We start from the raw sequence: 26,575 nt of genomic DNA, 5'->3' as shown, positions 1-26,575 counted from the left end.
TAGGAAGATTTTTTAAGTGTCACGCTGAGGAATTTGCCTAATATTTTAGAGCAGCTGTATCAAACTCAAAGAGAAACAGACTGCTGTGATCCCCTTCCTGTGGTATGCTGACTTAGAAAACCACAAATGAACATCCTCCATGTGGTACTGTATTTTTATGTATTTTGTTAAACACTTCCATATTACACTGTAATCTGGCTTGGGCTGCATTTAGGGGTTTTGTGGGTGGGGTGACACCTTGGTTCTAGAGGTGTTAGGGGTAGCATGGCTCTAGGAGGATTCATCTTCATCTTTGAAACCAAAGGGTTCGCTAGATCATGTCTCAGTGCCATCCTTCATGATCAAATACACCTCAGCACCCCTTTTACGCAGTAGTCTTCTGGAGGAGAATACATCTGTATCTCCCCCAGCTCTCTTCTTTGTAGGGTCTAGGACATCACTCAGTGCTTGTTCAGTTATGTTGAAAAAACTCAGTCTTGAATCTATCTGGAAGACCTTCCCCTTCAGCCCAGGGTCATTTACTATCTGTGCGACTTTGGGTAAGTTAACGAACCTCTCTGGGCCTCTGTTCCCTCCACTGACATGCCTGCTCTGTGCTAAGCACTGTATTAAGAATGCAAAGACCAAATGAAAGTCTTTGCCCTCAGAGAGCTCAAAGTCTATCAGACTGGGTCACTTCTGAGGCTCCTTCCAGCTGCGTTCTGTTTTCCCAAGATCCTGGCTGACCTGGTTGCCTCTTCCCCTTTCATGGATAATCCCTGACACCCACAGGCGCCACAGAGCATTGAGCAGAGCCACCCCTGTGGCTCACCTGTGTGGCACAAGAGAGCTGAGCAGGCCAAGCCTGAGGCATTCCCCTCTGAGAGAAAGTGGGCTGGGGAGTGAGAGATGCTCAGAGTTTTTCACACTGTGCTAAACAACATTTATATTGACTTTCTGAATAAAACTTTACCTACAGCAATAAAGGAGGTAGAGAAAAATATGAGCTGTCATGGCAAGCACGTAAAAACTACCCAGCATATAAAATGCTACAGCCCGAGTTACATCGCAGAACTGCCATCTGTCATTGACTTCCTGACCCACAGCACTGAGGACCTGCTGGGAGCTCAACTCCCCTCCTTGGGCCAGGGAAGTCACCAGAGCAGACCCTGGGTAAAGCAGGACTACTGGGTCTGAACTGGGGGGGCAGGGGAGGCCGCTGGTGGCTGACCTTCCAAGAGAGCTCCTTTGGTCCTCACAGCTCTGGGAGGGAGAGAATATGAGTATTACAAGCCCGATTTTACAGGTGAGGAGACTGAGGGTCTGAGTGGTTCACAGAATGACAGATTTATAGCCCAAAGGGACCCTAGAGGGTATTTTGTCCTACCCTGTCATATTTCAGAAAAGGAAACTGAGGCCCACAGAGGTAACAGGATTTGCCCAAGGTCAATCATGGGATCGTAGATTCAGGGCTGGAATGGACTTGGAGGTCATCCAGTTGGGCCCCTTCATTTTGCAGATGTGGAAACTGAGGCCAAGAAAAGTGAAAAGACTCACCTAAAATAAAAAAGGTTATAAATGGCCAAGTCAGAATTTGCACCCACATCCTGCAAATCAAAGATCCCAGGGGGTCTCCACTGCACTGCATTGTGGGAGTGGCAGCGCCTTTGCCTGCGGAGACACAGCTGGGAAATGTCACAATCAGGTCTGCCTGAGCCCAGGCCCAGCTGCGCTGCGAAGCCCCCCTGTCTGCTGAGAAGGCCGCGCTACCCTGGGTCTGCCTTTCTAGTAGAGCTCATCAGAAACCTCAGACTGCTTATGAATTCTCTCCCATGGGTATTTTAAAAGCCATATCTAGGTAACCTCTTCTTTCTCCCTAGCAGACAGGAAGCTCTGTGAGGGCGGGTCCCATATCTTGTCTCAGATCTGAATGTTCCTTTGCACCCTCACAGTTCTCTGCATGTAGCGGGTGCTAATAAATGTTTGCTTCCCTAAAAAACCAGGTTCTGTGGTGGATACATGTGTATATTATAGGAAGTGTCCTACCCTTAAGCATTACACATCAAGTGTTGTATTTAATAGGGGATTATGTAATGAATGTAGAGGATTTCTCACTCCACAATGGCTGAGCTACTTACCTACCTTCCTTCCTTCCTCCCTCCCTCCTTTTGTCCCTCCCTCCCTCCCTCCCTCTCCTTCCTTCCTTCCTTCCTTCCTCCCTTCCTTCCTTCCTTCCTTCCCTTCCTTCCTTCCTTCCTTCCTTCCTTCCTTCCTTCCTTTCCTCCTTCCTCTCTCCTTCCTTTTCTCCCTTCCTTCCTTCTTCCTTCCTTCCTCCCTTCCTCCTTTCCTCCTTCTCCCCTCCTTTACTACTTCTTCCTTCCTTCCTTTCTTCCTTCCTTCCTTCTTTCCTTCCTTCCTTCCTTCCTTCCTTCCTTTCCTTCCTTCCTTCCTTCTTCCCTCCCTCCTTTCCTTCTTTCCTTCCTTCCTACTTCCTCTCCCCCTCCTTTCCTTCCTTCCTTCCTTCCTTCCTTCCTTCCTTCCTTCCTTCCTTCCTTCCTTCCTTCCTTCCTTCCTTCCTTCCTTCCTTCCTTCCTTCCTTCCTTCCTTCCTTCCATCTCTATGCTATTCAATTCAATAAGCCTCTAGTAAGCACCTGCTCACGAGGCACTAGTGCTACAAAGACAGGCTTCTCCTCCGCGTGGGGCCCTTGAGGAGCTATTGCTGCCATTGCTTATTTCTGGACAATGACACATATCTGAGTAAACAGTACACGAACTCCATTCAACAGACACTTATTAATGGCCTCTCATACGCAGGCGCCTGTGCCCAAATTACCGCTGCTGCTCTTGCTCACGAGCTCCCAGCGGACTGTAACTCTGTGAGGGCAGAAACTTTTTTGGTTTGTCATATTTTCAGGTGCCTAATACACAGTAGGTCCTTAATCAATGCTTGCCAAATTGATCACCTACTTTCTATAACCAGGAATAAGTTTTTGAGTTACTGTCTTGCCAAAGGCAAGCAAACGTGGAGAATCAGACTAGCCCAGTTTTGACTCACAACAGAAACTGAACATAAATTCACACTTGAGAAGCTAGCATAGCTTTCTGCCAGAAGTCTCACGAAGAAAAAAAAAAGCTGCATTTGCCAGTGTCTAATTATTTAGAAGCCTTTGGGACTGCCCCCAAATAGTCCAACTTCCTATATGCAAAACAAAGAAACTTCACAAAGCACAAGGTCTGAACAACCAGAAGGGCTATTTCCATCTCTGCTTCCCATTTAGAAAAACTGGACTCTTGAGGTAAAGGATAAAAATGAAAATATGGAGCAGAAGATACATGAAAGTCCAGCAGACCCCTGGTTTTCCACTTTTCCGCAGTTAGAGTTACAAATCTCCACCCCTTTGGAGTGAGTCACCAGCTCCCTCTGACTTCTCAAATCCTGACCCCAAAGTCAGCTGATCAGTTGATATTGGATAATGATTGATCACAGGTCATCATTTAACTCATGGTATTAACAAAAGAATCATCCTTTAAAGTCAAAGGAGAGCAATCCTGGGTGGTTTTCAAGGTTTCATTCTCTAGAAACAATAGAGCACCTCTTCCAAAATATAGGACCAGCTCACAAGCTACTCTCAAAGTAGCCAAAAGTCACGTGGCGATTACAGTTCATTACACAGTGAAATAATTCCGGAGAAAAAAGAAATGCATCAATTTGGAGCAATGGTAGGACGTAATCATTCTATTCAACCTGCTTTAGGCTTAGAGAACAAGCAAGATATAATAGAGCTTTCTTCTGCTTTTCCCAGGAAGCTCAGTTAGCCTTCCATAAAGGTTTCTGATTCATTTCCCAATAGAAAGGAAACAAGCATTTATTAAGTGCCTTTTATGTGCCAGGCACGGTGCTAAGCACTTTACAAATAACCCTGAGAAGCAGGTGCTATTATTATTCCCATTTTACAGCAGGGGAAATTGAGGCAAATAAAAGTTAAGTAACTTACCTGGGGTCACATACCCAGGAAGTATCTGAGATAGGATTTGAACTCATGTCTTCCTGACTGTAGGCCTAGCCCTGTACGTTATACTACCTATCTTATAGCAGAATGTAAACTACTTGGGAGTAGGGACAATCTTGCTTTTGCCTTTGTGGTGATGTTGATGATGATGGTAATAATGGTGATGATGATGAGGGTGGTGGTGGTGGTGGTGATAGCTAGAATTTGTATCTTCATTGTCTTGTACAATGGCCTATACATAAGTGCTTAATAAATGCATGTGAATGAGTTTGATTATTTATCCCTATACCGTGAGTACCTCTGTTTTTTCTCTTGCTCAGATAACTTTCTTGGCTTCCCTACAAAAGGGACCCTACGGATATAATGTAAGTGACTACTCCAGGCAGGCTGGATACTAAGGCTTCAATTCCAAGGCATCTCATGACCTCGGCAAAAGTCTGAGGACAAGAGTCAAAAAACAGCTTCTAGACTTTGCTCTAATAATTCTATTTTTTCTTTTCACAGTGACAGGCCACAATAAGGTTACTGAGTATGCAACAATAGAAGGAATGGTTATACAATCCTTCCTAATTAATGAAGCCTGAGTCTTCTTTACCCCAAGTCTAAGCTTCCTTTGGCTCCTGTGAGAAAGTAAATGCGTTTATTTGCATTACTTTAGGGCATTTGTGAGAAGTCCCCTTAGGTTGAAACTGATGGCAAAAATAAAATCAAAAACCATATTGCACTCACTTTTGAGTCCCAACCTAGGAGACAAGATTTCTTCTGTGGGAGTACTTTCTGATATTGTTTTTCAAACTTTTGATCATGCTTTAGATCTGGCAATGGACCATTAAGAACTCCATCATTTTACAGATGAAGAAACAGAGGCACAGAGATGAGGTGATTTACTCAGTCGTACACCGAGTGTCTAAGATGAGATCTCAATCCAGGTCTTGCTGATTCCAAGTTCAGTGCTCTATCCAGTCCACTGTGTTGTCTTTGAGAAAACAGACAGGGATGGCAGATGAACTTTGAAAAACAGACACAATTATCCGCTGTGCTTTGCATAGGAACCTGGCACTACTGTACTGGGCACACTAATGCGATTTTGGTTTTTTTCTCCAGTTGGGGAGAGAGGTTCGTGTTGCTCCTGTCAGCCCCCCAGACTGATTACATTCAAGACATCTATGAGCTGGCTGTCTGGGATCAAGGGGACAGTGAATGACTTTGCAATGAAACAAACACATCAAGACCTCCTAACCTGCGGCCTTAGCATCAGACTCCCGGCCACAGAGGATGCTGATGTAATAAAATGTTACCAGTTTCGTTTTAATTGAAGAGAAAAAATATGAGGAAAAAAAAAAGAAATGTGGTAGGACTTAGCCCCGAGCCCAATGTGCATACCTTTTATCAGTCATCAGCTTTCACTTGATGCACTTGGGAACATTTCCCTTGGTTTCTGCATATGATAAACAGTTTATTTTTTATCATGTCTGTCCCTTGATCTTGTGCCACAGGGACTTTGATCAGAATGTTTCTCAGAGTTAAAACCATTTCATGAGTTGGGAGGTGGTGTTAAGAAGATCTAGGAAATGTTGTCTTTTCTGGACATGAGCCATCAATCTACCAGTTACCAACAGCGCATGGCACGTGATCTACGTTGTTCTTTAAAAGGGTTTAGAACACTATTTCCCCAGGGCAACAAAGGAATGAGCATTTTGAGGGAGAAGGATTCATTAGATGTTTTTGTTCCTAGAAATAGTGTCATTTTCTAACTGAATGCCCAGGATCGCATGCATTATAAGTGACTGATCAATATTAATCTTAAAGGCTGACTCTAAGTCTGAGGTCGGTCTATGCCCACGTTTAACGACACCTCTTTGGTGGTGGTTTGCTCCCCCTTCCTAATCCACTGGTTACCGGCCTCAGGAGAATGTCCCAGCCACTCTGTTATTGCTGAGAGAGTCGATATTTGCGCTCTTTCGCTGAAGGCCTTGTCTGCTACCTCATGGGATCACTCTGAGGGAGATGCCAGAAATGAAGGGACCAGGCAGCACAGGCAGCAGATCACGGGTGACCAGATTGGATGAGGGCAGTGAGGACAGGAAGGACTCTGGGAGAAAACAAGCAGCTCCTGGACATTTGGGGGGAGCAGCAAGAAGAAGACAGAAGATGAGCCCAGCTGGCATGGGCTCTACTTTTTATTTTGACGTTCAGAATCTGAGGTTTTCATCTCAGCATTTTCCATGCGGTTGTGATAGCCAAGCAGCAAAGAGGTGCCCATTTATGAAGAGGAGGAGTTCTTCTCCTTGTCAAGGCTAATCCTCCTTTGCCAGGGCATGACTCGGGTCCTGCCCTGCTCCTTCAGGACCCTGCTCTCCCAAATGAGCTGCTCCCTGACCGCTTGCTCCTTTTTTTGCCTACAAAGAGACATGGTCTCCCTTACCCTAAAAACTAAAGCTGGAACAAAACCTCCCTCAATCTTTCTTCCACCTCAAGCTGCCTCCCCATCTCTTTCCTTCCTTGGAAGAGAAACAACCGTCCTCACCTTTCTCCCCAAACCTGCCCACCTCTCGAAGTGTATTCACTATGTGTGTGTTCATGTCAGTCTTCCAAGGACCCAGGCTTGAGACATCAGAATCACCATGGATGACTTCTTCACCCTCTCCACCTGGTCTCCAACTTAATTTGATTTCACCTCCACAGCCAACTGTCACATCAGCAAGCATTTAAGTGCCTATTCTGTGCCATAACACCTGGTTTGACCTGCGTCGTCACTGTTTGGGGATCAATCTCCTTTCCCCAGTGAGGTCACAAACTCCTGGAGCTTGGGAATTGCTTCCCCAGTTTTCCTTAAGAAGACCATTCAGTGGTTTCAGTAGTCTGTACTGATGGGAAATGCCAGCTTACTATTTGATTCCACTTGGAGGAAATCATCTGCTTTTCTACGGTCACATTTCCTGCTTCCATTTTAAGCCACAATTTGCTGCTGAAAGCCCTGCTCCCCACACCACACAGGATCACTTGGCTGAATGGGAATTAATAGGAGTGGTGTAAAAATCAGACACTTGGGTTCAAAAAATCAACTTCACAAGTACCAGATGGAGGGGGCAGGGGTTGACACAAGTTAAAAAAGAGATCGGGAGAGTTTTGGTGGACTGCAAGGTTAATGAGTATCAATGGTGTGATAGGGCAGCTAAGCAAAGCCCATGCAGTCTCAGAATGTGCCAAGGAAGTCTAGTGACCAGGGACCTTGGAGGTGGTCACGGAGCAGGGCACCGTACTCCCTATATGGTGAGTGTTTAATAAACAACTGTTGAGGAATTGTTCTGGTTGGACCATGTGTAGAAAAGAATATTTAGCTTTTCTGCCCCATTTTAATAAGGGCATTCAAAAGAACCATAGATTTTAGAACTAAAGGGACCTTGAAGGCCATCCATCTAATCTAACCCGTTCATTTGACACATGTGGAAACTGGGACTAAGGGTCTGAGGTGAGATTTGAACCCAGGTCTGGTGACTTCAGAGCCTGCCTCCCTGGAGGCAGGAAGGAAAAAGAAGGAAAGCCAGGCTTGGGAGGGGGCGTTGAAGGGAAGGCTTCGTATATGACAGGCAAGAAAACAGGCTGCAGTGGAGGGGCCATGCTGAACACTTAGCAGGCTGCCATTAGAAAAAGGGAATCGGACATGTGCATTAGTATTGATTATTATTGATTAAGCCGTGTTTATTCCTTTGCCCCAAAGGGCAGGAGAAAGGCATAGAAGTTCCCAAGAGCCAAATTTGGCCTTGATACAAGGAAAAGCTTCCTAACCAGTGCTTAGCCCAGTGCTTAGTATACAATAGGCACTTAATAAATGTTTATTGATGGATTTATTGTTTGATTAACAAGCTCTCCCGAGGTGGAAGGAGCTCTCTTGGGAGGAGCTGGGCTGCCTCTCAATAGGGGTTGATGAGAAAAGGCTGGAGGTTGAGTGTGTAATGGAGAGAATTATTTCCAGGTTAGGGCTGGACTAGACAGTTCCTGGGATCTTTTGTACCTCAGAGAGTCTAGATTTCTGACTGCATGTCTTCACTTGTTGGCTTTCTTAAAAAATAAAATGAACAGTAACTTTGGAGGCAGGGCTCCTGTGTCTCTGTCCCAGCAAGCCATGTGAGCTAGGCAAAGTCCCTTCACCTCCCCAGTCCTCAGCGTCTCCCCCTCTGGAATGACACAGCTGGATAAAACCACCTCGAAGAGCCTTCAGCTCCCAGGCCACCATTACACGAGAGCTGCCGGCCGAGTCCTCCAGAAGAAAATGGTCAGGTGGGCTGGCTCCGGGCCTTTGGGGGAAATCTCAGCATCGCCTTCGAAGTGCAGCTTGGTTGTGGAAAGTCCCACTGGCTTTTTTCACACGGCTGTTTGTTTTCACTAGCTCCCCTGACAAAGGTTTCATGTCAACGACCATAAGACAAGTATGTCAATTTGTTAACAATTTGTCTTTTCTTTGGCAATGTTGGGGGGTGGGGTGGGGGGCTATTCTCATGACTGCATCCTTCGCAGACCTACCCAGTCTTTCATTCCATGGCAGGAGAGGAGCCCAAACAACCATCAGGAAAAGGCACAAATACAGAAGTTTCTGCTCAGGTCAGAACTTCCAAATACATGCGTCTCCAAGGCAGGAAGGACTTTTTTTTTGGGAGGGGGGGAGTTCTGCCACATAACCACACCATGTTTGTCAAGGACCTTAAGAGCATGCTTTGATGCTTCAAAGAGGGGATCCCACCCTCTCGTGAAGTCCACAGTGATTGTTTGTGCCTTTGTTTCCCTAGAGTGTGCCTCATCAATACCTTGTACTCTGCACTTTGTCAGGCAGCTGGGGCCTCTGGGCCCTTGTGTGTCCTGGTCTCCGCTACAGACCTTTCTGGGCAGGGTGGTGGCACAGGTAAGCCCTGAGCAGAGTGATTCTGTCTCATGCTTTTTAGATGTCCCATGGCCCTAGGCTGGGGATGCAAAGGCAGGCCTGAGCTCATTCCTGCCCATACACCTGCACAGATAGGAACCTTACATGCAGAATAAATGAGAGGAAAGTACAGGGTGGGGAGAGACCAGGAGACACTTGAGGAGCTTGAACTGGGAGTACCTGAGAGCCCACCCCCAACCCTGTACAGCTCCTTGTATCCAGGCAGTTACTGGATCCTTCTCTCCAGCTGAGGCTCCTGGAAACTGGTCCACAAGGCTGCTGGACTCAGAAGGAGAAGGACCCTCTCTGAGCTGCTGTGTCCACACCCATAAAATGTGGCTATTGTGCTGAATGAGCAGAGGCCCCTTCTGACACTACAACTATGAACCATGATCTCAAATATCTCAGTGACCTCAAATGCCAACTGCTATTTGTCAGCCAATTCAACTACAGGACTGAAGACAAACCTGTTGTCAGCAAACCCACGACTGTTGTGAGGTGGCTAGGTGGCTAGGTGGCTCGATGGCTAGATAGCTCTACCCAGAGTCAGGAACACGAGTTCAAATCTCCCCTCAGCTACTTCCTAGCTGCGTGACTCTGGCCAAGTTACTTAATCTCCATTTGCCTCATCTGTAGAATGGGGATAAAAACAGCACCTACTTCTGAGGACAGTTGTGAAGATAAGGTAACATTTGTAAAGTGCTTTGTGAACCTTAGGATGCTTTATAAATGTCAGCTATTATTATTATTATCGTTATTATTATTGCTATGCTTCTAAATTTAAAAAGCACTTCATTCAAGTAGAGACAGATCATTCCATGTGACTCAAGGCCAAACGTATATAGGGTAGATTTTCCTAAACAGTTCATAGAAAAGCAATTCAATTCTATTAGGAAGTGGCTTCCATGCCTAAGACGGTGAAGATTTAAGGAAAAAAATACTTGAAAGTTCGTAAGGAACTCTACAATTGTCACAGTCAGTAAAATCTATATGTCTGTGGCATTTACATTTTGGATTAGGTTTGGTTTTTGTTGTGTTTTTTTTAGCGCTGGAAAGGCCCTCCTACATCCTTTAGCACAGAGGTCCTTAACCTCAAATTCATCTATTCGTTTTTGCTTTTTAAAAATATTTTGTTTACCATATTTTAACATAATTGATTTCCTTTGTAATCCTATATGTTTTGGGTTTTTTTGCTTTAAAGACATTATTCCCACAAGGAGCCCACAAGACTGTCAAAAGAACCCATAACACACAAAAACGTTAATCCAATCTTCATCTTGTGCAGATGGGGAAACTGAGGCACAGAGTGAGCGATTAAATGACTTGCCCAGGTTCCCTAGGGGACAGAGCTGAGATTAGAACAAGGCATGCTGATTCCCAGTCTGGGGTATTTCTGTTTTCTCTTTAAAATGTTTCCTCTATGACAACTGATACTTCTGAAAGTTTCAAAAGCTGTCTTCTAATTTCTATCATAATAAACAAACCACAATCCTTTTGCTATGAGGGTATATTTGGGAAAGAAGCCAGCTCTGCTATCAGGACTTTCCTGAAACTGTTCTTTGGTCAGGCTCTATTTCGAGGAAACAGTAAGCAAACATTTCCCGGGGTAACTCCCAGGACCCTTCAGTGACATTGGGGTTTGTCAGGATGGATCGCCCCCAACCAATGATACATGGGACTGGGGAAGCAAGAGAAAAGCTTCTCATCATCCAGAGAAAGTTGAAAAGCTGGCAAAAAGCACCCTGGGCTGACACTGAATAGGGTGAGCCACTGAAGAACGGCCTCAGATGTTCTCTGAAAGTTAATGGGCCCATAAATCACCAGACCCTCCTGAAATCACTGACGATGCTTTGTGTCACACGTGGGCCCTTCCCATGTGTCTCTTGTTCAGAAGCATCATAAAAAATAAACTCGTCCCTTTATGCTGCCTCCTACCATAGCCTATATAAATGCCTGAGATACGAGAGAGGAATAAAACACACACATATTCCGGAGTCATATAATTTTATAGAGATGCAAAAGGAGGCATGTGGCCCAGGTACTGTTTCACTTGCTTTTTTTTTGGTGGGGGGAGAGGATACAGAGGTAGTGATAACATCTGATTTTTTAGGCAGCTAGGTGACTCAGTGAAGATAGAGTCAGGAAGACCAGAGTTCAAATCCCACCTCAGACACTTTCTAGCTGTGTGATCCTAGGCAAGTCACTTAATCTGTGTCTGTCTGCCTCAGTTTCCTCATCTGTAAAATCGGTGTAACAATAGCATCCGCCTCACAAGGTTTTTTATGAGAATCAAGTAAGATAACATATTCAGACACATCGAAGTGCTATCTAAATGCCAGATATTTTTTCTTAAGCATTTGGTATTTTTTACTCTTTCATCCATCCTTAGAATCAATCCCTCAATCCTTCCAAAATGAGGTCACCTGCAGTGGGAACTTACTCTTTAGCGGTAACTTACTTCTTAGACACAGCCTGGTCCAGTTTCTATTTCATCTTTGTTTTTGACAATGCTGTTTTTACTTTCTCAAATACAACATAGGGTCTGTGATTTCAGAATCTGAATATGGCAGCTTCATTGTCACTGGTAATGAAGACAGTTTACTACAAAACTATCTCCTCATCCATCTTTCATACACATGCTGCCAATGAAGAATGGTGTACCAAACATGGCATACAGGGTATCTGAACAGAAGGAGAATTTAGCCAACCAAGGAGGAGAGTGAGACATGATCAATGGACAGCCCATATACTCCAGTGAAACCCACATAACTGGCCAAGAGGCCCAGAACATTGGATGGAGCCCCTGTGACAAGGCCCACCCAGGATAAGAAGGCATGGATGGCAACCATCTTCCCAAACGGAGGAAATATCCACATACACGAGATGATAGATCTGTTGATTACTGAATTACACTGATTATATTTTACATATTATATTTCTGAAATGCCAGCCTATAAGCTTTCTCTTTTTTTTTTCTTCTAGTCATTCCCGAGTGCTTGGTTATGTTAGGCTGATCTGGTATCTCTGGTCTTTTAGGAAGCTATCAGCATTATCAAGGAATAAGATGTATTGACCTCCCGTACACACACACACACACACACATACACACACACACACACATAATAATACATGGCTACAACTTGCCTCCATTGACCTTTTCTGCTTGGAAATGGTCCTTTTCAGAGTAGGTGGGACTTTGCCCCAAATTCATTGCTGGATAATAGTTGTCTCAGTCCTTCATTGACTGATGGAGTATCCTGGGCTTGGCTCCTATCGGCAGCATCTGGAGGACCTCGCCATCCATGGGCAACCCCTCTTCCATGGGCACCTTGCATTGGCATCCTCTGTGACAGTGCTGAGTGGATTCAGTGAGCCTCTTTTTCTCTGTTGGATGCCTTGCCTGACATTAATGATTAGGGAGGCATTGAACAGCGATATCTCTCTAGTTGCTTTTATGAAGGAGACTGATATGATCTGAGCCTACGATAAGCAGTTAGGAGCATTCACTATGTGCTAGGCATTACTACGTGTTCGGCACTAGGGATTGAGATTTGAAAGTGAGATGCCCATGTTCTCATGGAGCTTATCTTCTACAAAGAGGGTAAGCCAGGCTCAAGACTACATACAGAACGAATTCACAGTGATTTCAGGGAGGACACTCATAGGTATGAAAGAGACCGAGCATTTGTTGGTGGAAAATCATGAAGGTTTTATTTTTCCAATTCAACAACAGGCACTTAGTAAGGACCTACTTTGCAGCAGGCATTGTGCTAAGCACTGGACCAACTGAACGAAACACTTTTTTATAATGACTGAATTAACTTTACAGGCAATACAAAATGTAGTAATAAAATCTACTCTCCACATAGGATTTATATGGGGTGGGAAATTATAGGATTATATTGCTGGACAGGGGGAAATGGTTAAAAACAAATACCAGGGGGCTATCCTTAAATCAGGCCACTGACTAACTGTGTGACCCTGAGCGAGTCACTCTGCCTCAGTTTCCTCATTTGTAAAATGGGGATAATAATAGTAGCTATCTCATAGGGTTTTTATAAAGATGAAATGATATTTATAAAGTGCTTTGCAAACTTTGTACCTCTTATCAGTGGTAATGATGATGATAGTGAGACAGCACAGCACAAGGAACAGAGAGCTGGCTTCAGAATAGGACGGGCCTGGATTCAGGTTCTGCCTTTGACACATACTGCAGCATGACCTTGGGTGAATCACTTAACCTCTACTTGTTGCTAAAGAAGATGATTCTAAGGTGCTTTCAAACTCAAGAATCCTATGACCCCAAGGCCCTTCCTTGATAAGGAAGGATAATTAACAGGTGAAAGCCTGTGCCCACATTCCACCTTAAAGTATGAGAATCATAGATCCAGAGCTGGAAGAGATGTCAGAGCTCATATGGCCCAGCTCAAAGGCACCAAGATAGTGCAATGGGTAGAACACTAGGACTAGCGTCAGGAAGTCCTGTGTTCAAGTCTTCCCTTGGGCATTTATTAAGCTGTGTGACCCAGGGCATGTAAGTTGCTTAACTTCTCAGCTGCAGTTCTTTCATCTGGAAAATGGAGATAATGAGCATACACAGGGTTGTTTTGTGAAAATCAGATGAGATAACACATCTCACTTGGCCAGCCTTAAAGTGCCTGTAAATGCTAGTTATCATTATACTCTCATGTTACAGAGCAAACCCACAGTAGGAAGTGACTTGTCCAAGATCACACAGGAGATACATAGTAGAAGTGGAATTTGAACCCAGGCCCTCTGAATACAAACCTAGTACTCCTTCCAAGTCACCCCAATGCCTCCTCTTCCTTCTGAAACTTGGCCAGAATGTCATTCCTAGGCATCTAATTGGATGCCACTTAGAATGAATGCAATGTGCCACCACTGCTTTGAGAGAAAAGGCTAACAGAAAATGTTCATTTCATGTTCGGGGTCATTTGTGTTGTTTCAATCACAAGAATAAAGCCGAGTTTGTAATTTTTTAATTATAGGCATTTTAAAAAACTCTGTAGTTTTGCCATGTTAACTATACAAGGAGGTCCTCTTAATTTCTCACATCAACAACAGAATGTTGATTTTTGGGCCACAACTGGGAGAGGGGAGGGGAAGACTAGTGGAAAACCAAAGAAGAAACTCAAGGAGAGGCTTCCAGACAGCTGCTTGCTCTGAGCCCAGTGCTCAGGGCCCAGCTGGCCCTTGGGTGTCAGGTGCACGGTTCATCACTGAGCCTGTCCTCAAGCTTGGCTGCCCTGGCAGAGTCATCTCCACCCCACAGTGGAGCGTCTGAGAACTTCGGGGGAGAAAAGAATGAAGTTTGCCCAGATGATGACATGTATATGAGTTGGCAGTTTGCTGAGTTGGTCCACTGGCACATTTGTCTTGGCCAGTCACTGTGGATGGACAGCGAGCCGGGCACAGAACTGAATGTGAGGAGGACAGAGGGCTGGATTAAATCTGGGACACTGCACACTATTTTCCATGCTTGTCAAATGTTCCTGGTACAAAATGGGTCATCTCATGGCAATGCCATCTGGCTGTGAATCATGGACCACCCCAACCTCAGAACCATCTGCATCTCAGCTGACCCAAAGGGCAATGAAGAGATATATGAAAGGCACAAGTGGGCAACAGGGCATCCTCAACCTGCCTCATATGCAAAAGACAACCCGCAAGATTTATCCAGGCACAAGTGGGGCTGGAAAACAACACAAGACAATCATGAAGCAAGATTAGGGCGGAGGGACGATTTAAGTCTGGCTTGCTAGTCCCCAAATGTTAAAACATGAAAGGAAAGACTGCAGTATCTTTAGGTGGGGACAGTTTGATGTAACGGATAAGTCAGAAAGGATAGAGTCAGGAAGACAGAGTTCAAATCTCATCACAGACACTTACAGCTAATCCTGGGCAAGGCACTGTGCCTCAGTTTCCTCACATGTAAAATGAGGATAATAATAGCAAATAACATTGTTGTGAGGGTGAAATGAAATAATACATATAAAGTGCTTTGCAACCCCCCCCCCATATACATACTAGCCATTATAACAAAGAGGCACAAGGAATAGAGAGCTGGCTTTAGAGTCAAGAAGACCTGGGTTCAAGTCCTGTCTCAACACATACTCACAGCATGACCTTGGGCAAGAGGAAACTCTCTCAAACTATAAACTGCAAAGACAGTGCCAACCTGCATCGGGAGAGGGAGGGCTTCAGGGAGAATGATCTAGGCTGATAAAATCCCAGGTCAGGTTAGAAATCACAATAATAATTACTATTATCATCGTCAGAGTGAATCCTCTTTGGAGAATTGTTGGAAGGACCTTGCTGGGTCCAAAGGCAAGGAAGGCATGGTGGTTCACCAACTCCATGGGCAGAGAAAGTAACAACCTCCAAGTGGTCAGGGATCCCCTGACATGCCCACGGGACGCCGAGAAGAGTCTCCCTTGGGTGGTTCCCCCTCACTGCTGGATGATGACTGTGGGGTATGGGTTGGACCACGTGGGGCCCTTCTAACTCTAAGCTTCCGTGAGTCTGATGATTCTGTCACCAGAATAGGAACAAAATTGTAAAGGATTTGAAGGAAAATATTTGGACTCAAATGTCAAACCCATGCATTGCATCTAAATTGTCACTAACTCCCTACAGAAAATCCTCCAGTCTAAAAGGATCATATACTGAGAAATAAAAAGGACAATAGAGATGATTGAATGCAGACCCTCTCCTCTGCCACTGTCCAATTTACAGATAACACAACAGAGGCCCAGCAAGGTGAAAGGATTTGCTGGGGGTCCCAGGCAGAGCCACAGCTTAAACCTGAGTTCTCTGCTCCTAACATTCCCTTTTTCCCTGCAACCACAATGTCTTCTAGAATATGCACGTCCTTACTATGCATTTGTAAGACAAAGTTTAAGAAAGGAACACTGCTACCTTAGCACGGATTTAAGGAGAAATAAAGGCACACAGCTAATCACTGGACATAAGAAGTGGTCAGTAACCAAGGTTGCAAGGACGAGTGAACTGCCGTTCGCCTGTGAAATGCCCTTACTTTGTACGTCTCCTTGGGGCTGTGACACTCCAGATTCGGATCCCTGACACGTGCTCTTTCCACAAGGTGGCAAGTCTGTGTTTTGAGCATCTCTCAGTTAAGCACAAGCAGGAACCATATGTCACCTTGACCTTTTTTTTAAGTCTGTGTAACACAAATGCCTTGGAAAAGCAAGAAACCCCTTCAAGCTCACAGGAATTTAGGTCTTAGGCAAGAAAGAAAATCTGGCAAATGGGACAAAACAGGTCACTTTCCAACTAAGAAAGCTTTAGCATAAGGACCTGACCAGGGCTCTGGGGCAAACGCCACCTTACAGCTCAGGATGATGAAAGGAAATGAGGATCCTGTTCTCATACAGGACACTTGAAATGGTCATGGTACCATAGGATTGAGGGCAAGAAGAGACCTTAGAAAACTCTCATCTGGCCCCTCATTTATGGAGGAGGCCATTGAGTCCCAGGGAGGGGTCTCAGGGGCAGGTAAGTAGCGGGGCAGAGATTTGGATTCAGATCTTGGAGAACTCTAAATGCAGTTCTCTGGCCATTGCTCCATTCTGCCTGCCTCAGTGATTCTTCCCAAGCCTCAGCACTTACTCTGATGCTAAATACCAAATCCCTGAATTTTGGCAGGAGAGCAGCCTGAGCATGACCCATTCCAAGCAGCATCTGAACAAGGCTCCCCATTATACCAGCCCTGACAAGGAGTGTCCAGCTGCAGGTTTAAGACCTCCAATGGGGAGGTAGGAGGCGGGGGGAGGAACCCAGCTCCTCCCCAGGCACTCTGGGCCGGCTCTTGTTGGTAGCAAGCTCTTTCTGACATCAAGCCCAAACTGGCCTGTTTATAACCTCCATTTGTTACTCCTGGCTTCGCCCCCCAGGTCCAAGCTGGACAAGGCGGATCCCACAGCCACACGAGGGCCCTTCAAGTGTCTGCTGTCAGCTAGAACACAATGGGCTAATTTCTGGTTTCAATGGCTCAGCGTCACTTAGATGTTGATACACTTGAGGTCACACCATCTCACCCCAAACCTTCCCCCTACGCTCTGACATAACCTAGTGGTCGTCCCAAAGGGTGATTTGCAACCTCAGTCACCAGGGTCACATTCAAATGAGAACTGCGATGTGCGCTCACACAACATCTTGCTTAAAACTGCAGTGCCCAAGAGGGATGAAATTCCCAAATGACTATTGTTAAGCAGCAAGAACTAAGTTTACTCCTCACGGTTTCTGGGTCAGGTCAGTCATGTGCTGGCCTTGAGGCCAAAGGCTAACAGAGAGAGGAGATAATGCATGATGTCTATAACACAAACCATGCATATCACACAGAAGAAGCCAAAGTGGATTCCTAATTGTAAAGAGTTAACAGAAATAGTAATCATCAATTTCATCAGCCAACCAACCATCATTTAGTAAGCAGCTATTATGTGATGGGTAGCATAACACAGGGAGTCAGGCTCAAAGGGCACAAGACCTGGGTTCAGGTCCCCCTCTGATGTTTACTGGTCCTGTGACCCTGGGCTAGCCATTTGCCTCTTTGGTGCTCTGGACAGTTCCATGAAATTCACAGAGGACATTTGCTCACTTGGAGTTCCCAGCACTGCTGAATTCACAGCTCTGGTCCCTAAACCTATTTTTACGTACCAGGCACTGTGCTGGGCACTAGCTAGCCAAAGACAAAAAAAAAAAATGAACGCGCCAATTTACTAATACTTAATCCTATTGTTTTCATAGTGATCTCTAAGATAACCTGAAGTCTTATCTTTGAAGTGGTTAGTGGCAGAAGAGAGTGTCATCTACATGTACTGGTTGAGAGTGAATGCTGATAATTAACCTCAGGAACTTGAAGCATGATTTCCAAAGCTCACAGCTGAATAATAGGACAACACAGCTTAATGAAACAAGGGATGGAAGCAATTACAAATTATAAAATGTTGATTATACAATATCAAAAGGCTTTGCATGAACAGAATTAATGCAATTAGGATAAGAAAGGAAGCAAGTCAACTGGGGAAAAAAATTCTTTGTGTCATATATCTGTGATAAGGGTCTTATATCTAAAATATAGAGACAATTAACAAAAGTATAAAAGACTAAATGTCATTCCCCAAGAGATAAGTGGGCAAAGGTTATGTATAACTTGTAAAATAATTGAAAACTATTCACAGCCACACGAAAGAAAGCTCCAAATCACTATTAATAAGAAAAATGCACATAAAACCAATCCTAAGGTGTCAACTCACATTCAGTGAATTGACAAAGGTGACGAAAGATGAAAAGAGTTATGCTGGAGGAGTTGGAGAAAGAGAGGGACACAGGGTATTTTGAGTGGAGATGGGAATTAGTGCAGCAGTTCTGGAAGCGATCTGTAATAATGCCCCCAAATGACTGACAGGTATGTGCTTTTTGAGCAAATACCCTTAGAAGGTCAATAGACAAAAGAAAGATCCCATATTTACCAAAATATTTATAGCCATCACTTTTTTATGGCAGCAAAGAGTTGGAAACAAGCTGGATGCTCATTTATCTAGCAAAACAAATTATGGTACTTGAATGCAATGGAATACTACTGTAAGACATGGTGCTCATAATGAATACAGAGAAGCCTGGGAAGAACTCCATGAACTGATGCAGAAAGAAATAAACAGAATCAGGAAAACAATTACTACCATAATTATAACACCACAAATGCAAAAAAAAAGAAAATGAAACAATTCTTTTTTGGGGGGAGAGGGGGCTAGGCAATGGGGTTAAGTGACTTGCCCAGGGTCACCCAGCTAATAAGTATCTGAGGCTGGATTTGAACTCAAGTCTTCCTGACTCCAGGTCCAGGGCTCTGTCCGCTGTGCCACCTAGGTCTCAGAGAAATAGTGATTTGTCCAAGGCAAAATTAAATATTATCTGGCACTAAAAATGTTGTCATGAAGGAAGTTTTAGTGAGAGGAAAAAAATTTTAAATATTATTTTATCTTTATCTGAGTCTTATTTAACTTCATTGTAATATACCTTATAAGGTATAAAATTATTAGTTCAGTAATAAAGATATATATGTTGAGGGTGCGGGTTCACAAAGTTTTTATTGATACAACTGCACCATCAAAAACGTTTGGAGACCATTGTTCTCACCAATCATTTTTCTGTGGTGGTATCTCCTCCCTCCCTGTCCCCCCCAATAAAAGTGTTGTACCATTTTGTAAAGACCTGAGTTCCAATCCTACTTTATGATTTTTACTAAATTGGTGACCCTGGGAAAATCACTTAACTTCTGCCTCAGTTTCCTCATGTGTAAGATGGGAAAATAATAGCACTTTCTTCCCATGGTTGTCGTGAGGATCAAATGAGCTAATATTTGTAAAGTGCTTTGCCAACCTTAAAGCCCTATTTAATGTTAGCCATGATTATCCATAAAATATAGATTTTTGTAACAGATTACCTGCCCCCAAAATTAAAATATCATTATGAAAAAAATCAAATCACAAGTGGAAAGGGACCTTATACTACTTCAAATGAGCTAATAATTCCTATGGAGGACAGAGTTTCTCTCCATCTGCACGTCATTCTCCTTAGATAATTTAGAATGAACAATAATTAATTAATAATTGATAATTCTTAGAAAAGTCTGCAAAAAGCAACTAACTTAGGGAATTTTCCAACTTAATAGCATAAAAGAAGTCAAAGACTGACCGAGCAGAATCAGTCCATTCAACAGATACCTCAAAATGACAGATGAAGGATGGAGCCGTTAATCTGTCACAACTAGTGACTCCCTTGTTCACTGCCATGATCAAAACTCTTACAATTGCAGAGGACCCAAGCCCAGCCTCCAGACTGGAGGATGAAATGACATTTCTGAGCTCTCTTCCCTGACGTCTCCATGAGTCGTCAGGCGCCCTCCCCTTTGCTCTGGTCATTTGAAGTCAATGTGCGCTGGGTCACTTACTCATTTCTCTCCAGGTGTACAATCAGCTCCTTACCATCCACTTCGATTCGAAAACTCAGTCGCACTGGGTGATCCTGGAAAAGGAACACAAGTTTTCCATGAGAAAATGGTCTCAGGCTCCTTTTTGGACTGGACACCCACCTGCTGCATACCTAGACACTCAGTTTAGTTTTGCCACCCACGATTGGCAGCTGGGCTTCCTCCTCTCACACTCCTAGGATTTAGTAACTGCTAACATTTATACAGCATGTTAAAGCTGGCAAAACACTTTACAAAATTTTCATTTTATCCTCCCAAACAACCTTGAAGGGAGATGCTATTATAACCCCCATTTTACAGATGAGGAAAACGAGGCAGATAGAAGTTAAGGTTATACAACTAGGAAGTGTCTAAGCTTGGATTTGAACTTGGGTCTTGTTAACTCCAGGTACAGTGTTCTAGCTACTGCACTACCTAACTGGGAGGGAGTCTGGTGATTACAGAATTCCTTCTCCTATTTTACAGACTGAGGAAATTGAGGCCCAGAGTCAGGAAAGAACTTGCCTATCATTACACAGGCAGAGGATTGTAGAGTCAGTGGCATCAGGAAGGTGATGGTTGGGGTCGGGGTGGGGGGAGCATGTTCCAGAAGCAGGGAGGAGCCACTCTCTGCTCAGTCCAGTAGCACAGGATGAGCTTTCCTTGCTGCTGTCCCTGGCCCTGGAGCAGTGAGCAGCTTTCCTGCTAGCCAGTCTGCTGAGGCAAGATGGGGATGTGGAACTCTCTTCCCTCTCTTCTTGGGGCCCACAACCTGTAAGTCCTCCTCTGGGGTGGGGCGATAAGGAGGATCTTGCAGGAGACAGAAAGCCCATCTTTCCAGAGAGCCTCTACTGTGAATCTCTAGATGCACCCTCCCGCTCCCTCTCTTCTGTTTACGCATTGGTGGAGAGAGCCCTGAACCTGAAGAGTTCTGGGTTCAGAACCTGTCTGGGACACTTTGCTCCCCTGGAGGAAAGGATCCGTGAAGTCGAGGTATCTGTGATAATGACCTCCCGGACTGTGAGGAGAATCAAAGGAGGCCAGGAATGGGAGGTCTTCTGCAAACCTCGAAAGGTGCCTCCTCCTCCTCCTCCTCCTCCTCCTCCTCAATACCATTGTCCCTTTTCATCTTTTTCCAGTAGGATTCATCATCACCTTTTCATCATCAACCACCAGTTGTGTATGGCACAACCTGAGTTGTGTATGTCCATTTCACCTAGCTTTTGTTAAGTTCAAAATAAATAAAATAGAAATTGTTCTAACTGCCCCGAGAGCTCTCTGCTCTCATTTCCACACAGCTCAGTACGGTACAGAATGCCGTGCCTGAAGTCACCAGGCGTGGGCTTGACTCTTGGCTTGGCCACTTACTGGTTGTGTCAGTCTGGACAAGTCACTTCTCTCAGAGTCTCAGCGTCTTTACCTATGAAGTGGAGATACTAATGCTGGTGTGGCTTATATAATAACAGGGTTGTGAAGGAAGCTTTCCCAGCGTGTCTTGAACCAGACTAAAATGTACTTGGGAAATATTTAATAACAAAGTAATGATAAAAAATAAATACATTTATATGTAGATAATAAAATAAATAAAAATAAAACATTGTAGCCATTTTTCAGTTATGTTTGACTCTTCATGACCCCATTTGGGGTTTCCTTAGCAGAGATACCAGAGCGGTTTGCCACTTCCTTCTCCAGCTCATTTTACAGATGAGGAAACTGAGGCAACTAGGGTTAAAACAGGATAGATTTCAACTCATGTCTTCTTGACTCCAGGCCCAGCGCTCTATCCACTGCACCATCTAGCTGCCCTCAATAAAACATAGATAATACTGATTTGTGGTTGCTAAGTCAGTATGCAGTCCTGATGGCAAGGATCCCTTTCTTTTTAGAGCTGGACACGTCTGATACAGCCCACAAAGCACAACAGAAATGTGAGCTGTTCTTAAAAGGTACAGCACTAGCCAAAGATGAGTGTTATTATCAGATCATCAATGGATGAAAGGCTATTTATTTTTAGAACTCTTTTGCATAGGATTTATTATGGTTTTTCTTCAATTTATCTGTGGCAAGATCTAAAGTGATTCTAGAAATAGCAATACCACACAATCCACATGTCCACAATGGGTAGATGAACGAATGGATGAATGGATGGATGAAAATATAGGAAGTGAGCTCTTACTAGGCTCTTTGTGAGACAATTTCTTCCCTCAAGGAGTTTATTTTCTAATAGGGAAGACAATACACACAGGTAAATTGGGACCAGGGGAGGGAGTTTGGGTCTGGGGAGCCACAGGAATGGGGAGTACAGTCATAGGGCAGTTAATTTGACCCATCCTTTTCACAGCACGATGATTGAGCGTGCGACGGAATGAGGAGCTGAAGAAGGGTGTGGATATTGGACAGGACATGGGGCAGGCAGGATCCCTGGGCTGGACAGTTTGATGGAATGAGAAGCATGTGCGAGGGCTTCTGAGATTTAGTGGCTTAAGGGAGTTTGAACTCCTTTGCCCACTAATCAAAATGGCTCATCTTAGGCCTGGAGTTCCGTAGCCAAGTAGATTAAAGAGGGGTGCGGTGGGACATGCTCTCTAGAGATCCAGTCTGGTGAGTTCTGTACCAGGCAGGCAGAAGAGGGAAAAGCATTAGGGTAGATGGCAAGATGTTTGGGGAGTGGCGCAGTGAGGGGAGGGAAGGAATGGCTGCATGGGATTTAAGGCAGGATACAATGGGCTGAGCAAGCTTGTGCTCAATCACTCACCAACCAGGTGACTGACCCTCCCCAGGACCTAGTTGAAAAGGTGAGTGGATTATCTGCCCACAAAGGGGAGACTGAAATTTTACAAAACATTTTTCTTTCAAGAACTCTGTGAGCTAGGCAGAATGAATATTATTATCCCCATTTTATAGATGTGGAAACTGAAGCATAGAGTAAAACACAATTCTTTTAACTGTGACAAATGTTGTTTTCAAGTGCGCTTCAAGCAAGGAAACAGTCACCTCCATTTGGATGGATGTCTGCTCTGGGACAGCATCCATTTCTTCCTGTGTTCTAGCTCTGCTGGGCATTTTCTCTACTTGTGTGTATTTAATTGTGTTGTTTCCAATTTGGACTTGCTTATGATACTTAGCACAAAGGACTTTACTTCACAACTTTACAATACGGTAAGAAGGCCCAATTCCTAGAACTACCAAGGTGCTATATTTGTGGGTTATAATAATTTCCTTGGTGTATGCGGCGTCTTTTTCCCCACGAATCTGTAATATCTTGTTCTAACAACATATTCTAGGATTACTAGGCTCTGTCGACAATTCTCTAATCAAAGGAATGAATATTCCCAAATGCCTTTATGCAGAAGCCTGCCTGTATTGGCTCCTCTAAATGTTCAGTGTGTTAAACTGTTAAATTTTCAGCCGGGCCTTGCAAGTCAGCGAACACCACAAATCAGAGTTCGATGTATTGCTCTGCCGATCGATCGTCTAGACTTATGGGAGTGACGGGGAAAACGTTAACATGGGTATGAAACTAAGGAGTGTGTCTTGCCGTGCAAACGCTGTTGCTGGTTTGGAGAGACAGTTGTTAAACATCTGCCAGCACACCACTGCCTCTGTGCATCAGAATGGAAGAGACAAGCTTCCTTATTCCCCGAGACATGTGATGTCATTAACCCTCATCCCCGGGAATAATGTCAGGATGCACAACACACCCAGATCTGCACAAACCGTGGGACTCTCATTCGTGTCCTCCCATCAGCTTGACCCCCATGGTCCAACTCAGGGGCTGGGGGCCTTGCTCATATCCCCTTTCCACTGAGAAGAGACCAGTGGAGTCCCCTCCCCACCCCCACCAGGAACACACCAACCATTGATCAGTCATGCCTCACTCTTGCCATGTGGCTAGACCATTTTTCATTCCTTTGATTACATCATCTCCTTAATTTCATCTCATGTTTACGTGAAAGTCAAAATACTCCTGGCACAAGAAAAAAAAACTAACGGGGCTAGAGGGGACAAGGACATGGGGATAATTTGAAATTTGAATTAAAAGACCACAAACTGCTTATTTATTTTCCTCTAAGACACAAGGTATTTTATGGAATAGTTCAAAAATTGCATTTTGCTGAGTTAATCAATAAACCGAAAGTGTATCAACAGGATTCTTGACTTGGTTTTAAATCAAGAAAATATTGTTGAGGACATCTGACGATGTTATCAGGGATCGAGGAAGGAAGTAGTTTATTTCTAATACCAGCTTAGGAGCTGTTTGTCTTTAGTTGACTTTCGAAATAATATCCTGTTCTTTCAAAAAGATTGTTAGATAACACTCCCCTCTTTGGAAAGCATCTGTATACTCGGTGCAAAGATATATCCAGTAAATTCTCAATTATCTGGGGGACAGATAGCTCCATTACTAGTAATCCATGGCAAAACTCATTTCAACTTCTTATTAACATTTTGACCGACTCTGTTTAGATACCCTGTTGACACAAACAGTATCTCTATTTACTCAAGTCCACTTGGAGGTGGGAACCATGGGCTTCTTAAATCAAAACAATTACTGTGCCAGCACAGGGAAGGGGCCAACCACCAGATTCTCTGAGCTAGGTCAGTTTTACTTTCCACCATTTCTTTTCCATTGGTCTGAGAAGGGATACCACCTATTTCCCAAAGGGACAGGGGAGCAAGGATAGAGACACGGCAAAGACAGAGAGCTTTCTAGCTCCTCTGAGGTCCCTCTTTTTATTTTAGTTTGAAGTAGAACTGATTTTACTACCTCAACTAGATAACAGAAACCACATTGCATCAGGTTTTGCTATATGCAGTAATGACAAATTAGGTAGTCATGGGCTATGGATTGTGTGGACACCATAATCAAAAAACAAGCACCAAAAAATAACCCCAGAGAATAAATAATGTATGAATTATCTGCAATTTGAGACTATCTATGTTAACCCAACCTAAAGCCTTGGGCAGCTAGGTGGCACAGCGGATAGAGCACTGGACTAGTAATCAGGAAGACTCATCTTCATGAGTTCAAATCCACCTCAGGCACTTACTAGTCCTGTACCTGGGCAAATCACTTCACCCTATTTGCCTCAGTTTCCTCATCTGTAAAATGAATGGAGAAGGAAATGACAACCCACTCCAATATCTTTGCCACGAAAACCCCAAATAAGGTCACAAAGACTGAAACAACTGAACAACAAAATAGCCTGAATAACTAGGAAGAGATGTGGAGAGTTGGCCCAGCCAATCAAAGGTCACTGGAATACTCATTTAAAGTTTTGGTGGTAGGCCTAGAGTACAGAGTATCATTATTATTGATCAATGAGACTATCTTCTTAATGGAGGATCAGATCAATCACTAAACATTTATTAAGTGACTATTGTGCCTCAGCTGCTTTGCTAAATGCTGGGGATACAAAAAGAGTGTAAAAAAAAATAATCCCTGGCCTCAAGGAGCTTCCAGTCTAATGAATAATAATAGCTAGCTTTGATTTAGCCCTTAGGCTTGCAAAGTACTTTTTACGTGTTATCTCATTTTAGTCCCTCCTGGAGGTAAGTGCTATTATCATCCTCATTTTACAGGTGAGGAAACTGAAGCTGAGAGAAGTTTAGTGACTTGCCCAGGGCCATACAGCTGGTGTCTGAGGCAGAATTTGAGGTTTTCCTGGCTCTATGTCCAGTGCCCTACCCATTATACCACCTAGCCACTTCTATAAACTCGAAGACAAACCCAAATCTGGCCATGACACTAGAACCTTTGGGGCTGTGAGAGAGGAGAGGGTAGGGGTGGCAGGAAGGAAGGGAAGGAATATGAGGAAAAAGACTGGGGACCATTGAGCCCCAAGCCTGCCTTTAAACGCGGCTCTCCTTTCAGAGGATCTGATCCACTGAGGCCAAAGTCATGGTTGGGGCTTTCAACAGCGTAAACTCCAAAGGGTCTCATCTTTCAGGCCAAAGAGTAATAACGAAATACTGCCTTCAAGTGATCTTAGGAATAACTTGAGCCCGCTCCAGGACTAACTCAATGCTTCAGCCTCCAGACTTGGCTTCTAGGGGGCGCACTCGTGCGTGAGACACATTCATTGCTCTGAGAATTTAGATACCATATTGCTTACTCACGGAATATTAGTGCCCTGGTGCCAATACCGGGAAGAAATACACTATGCAGCATCCAGAGGAGATACACCAGGGATAAAGGTGGCACCATGTAGCCAAGATGGCAGGTACAGGTCTGACAGCCACTATGTTGGCTGGTGCTAACTTGGGGGCCTTTTAGTGACTACTTAAACTATTAATATCGATAATGAGTCATTGAGGATTTTTGATTGATGGTAAAACATTATCAACCAGAATTTTAAAAATAGACAGAAAGGAGCAAAGTACTTTCATTAGGAGAAAACTGCCTTTGTCAGAGGCACAATGTATCTGAAATCATCTTGGTTGAGGTTTTAGAGTTTCATTTCATTGTTAATAGTTTTCATTTAATTTAGCTTAATTCTGCTCAGCTGGCATAGGAAGGCCAGATAGCACACCCTCCTGAGTCATGCAGCGACTCTCCATTCAGATTTCTTGTTATAATATGAACATTATTAACACGAACCACAAGAGCAGAGGGGTAGAGTAAATAGAGCACCAGTCTTAGAATCAGGAAGAT

At 44.1% G+C, this 26,575-nt stretch overlaps 1 protein-coding gene across 1 annotated transcript in view; it reads right to left on the bottom strand.

The window, feature by feature from the left end:
* The window catches only part of ADAM12 (ADAM metallopeptidase domain 12), a 379,134-nt gene that overhangs the window by 279,898 nt on the left and 72,661 nt on the right, over window positions 1–26,575 (bottom strand). Inside the window, 1 exon segment of the mRNA XM_020973659.2 lies at window positions 19,903–19,976. Within this exon segment, the coding sequence (XP_020829318.1) occupies window positions 19,903–19,976 (74 nt within the window).

Source organism: Phascolarctos cinereus, unplaced genomic scaffold (assembly GCF_003287225.1).
Source record: "Phascolarctos cinereus isolate Bilbo 61053 unplaced genomic scaffold, phaCin_HiC Scaffold_3;HRSCAF=262, whole genome shotgun sequence".
NCBI lineage: Eukaryota > Metazoa > Chordata > Mammalia > Diprotodontia > Phascolarctidae > Phascolarctos > Phascolarctos cinereus.
Note: the sequence above shows the minus strand (reverse complement) of the source record. Positions and strands in the feature narration are given on the sequence as shown.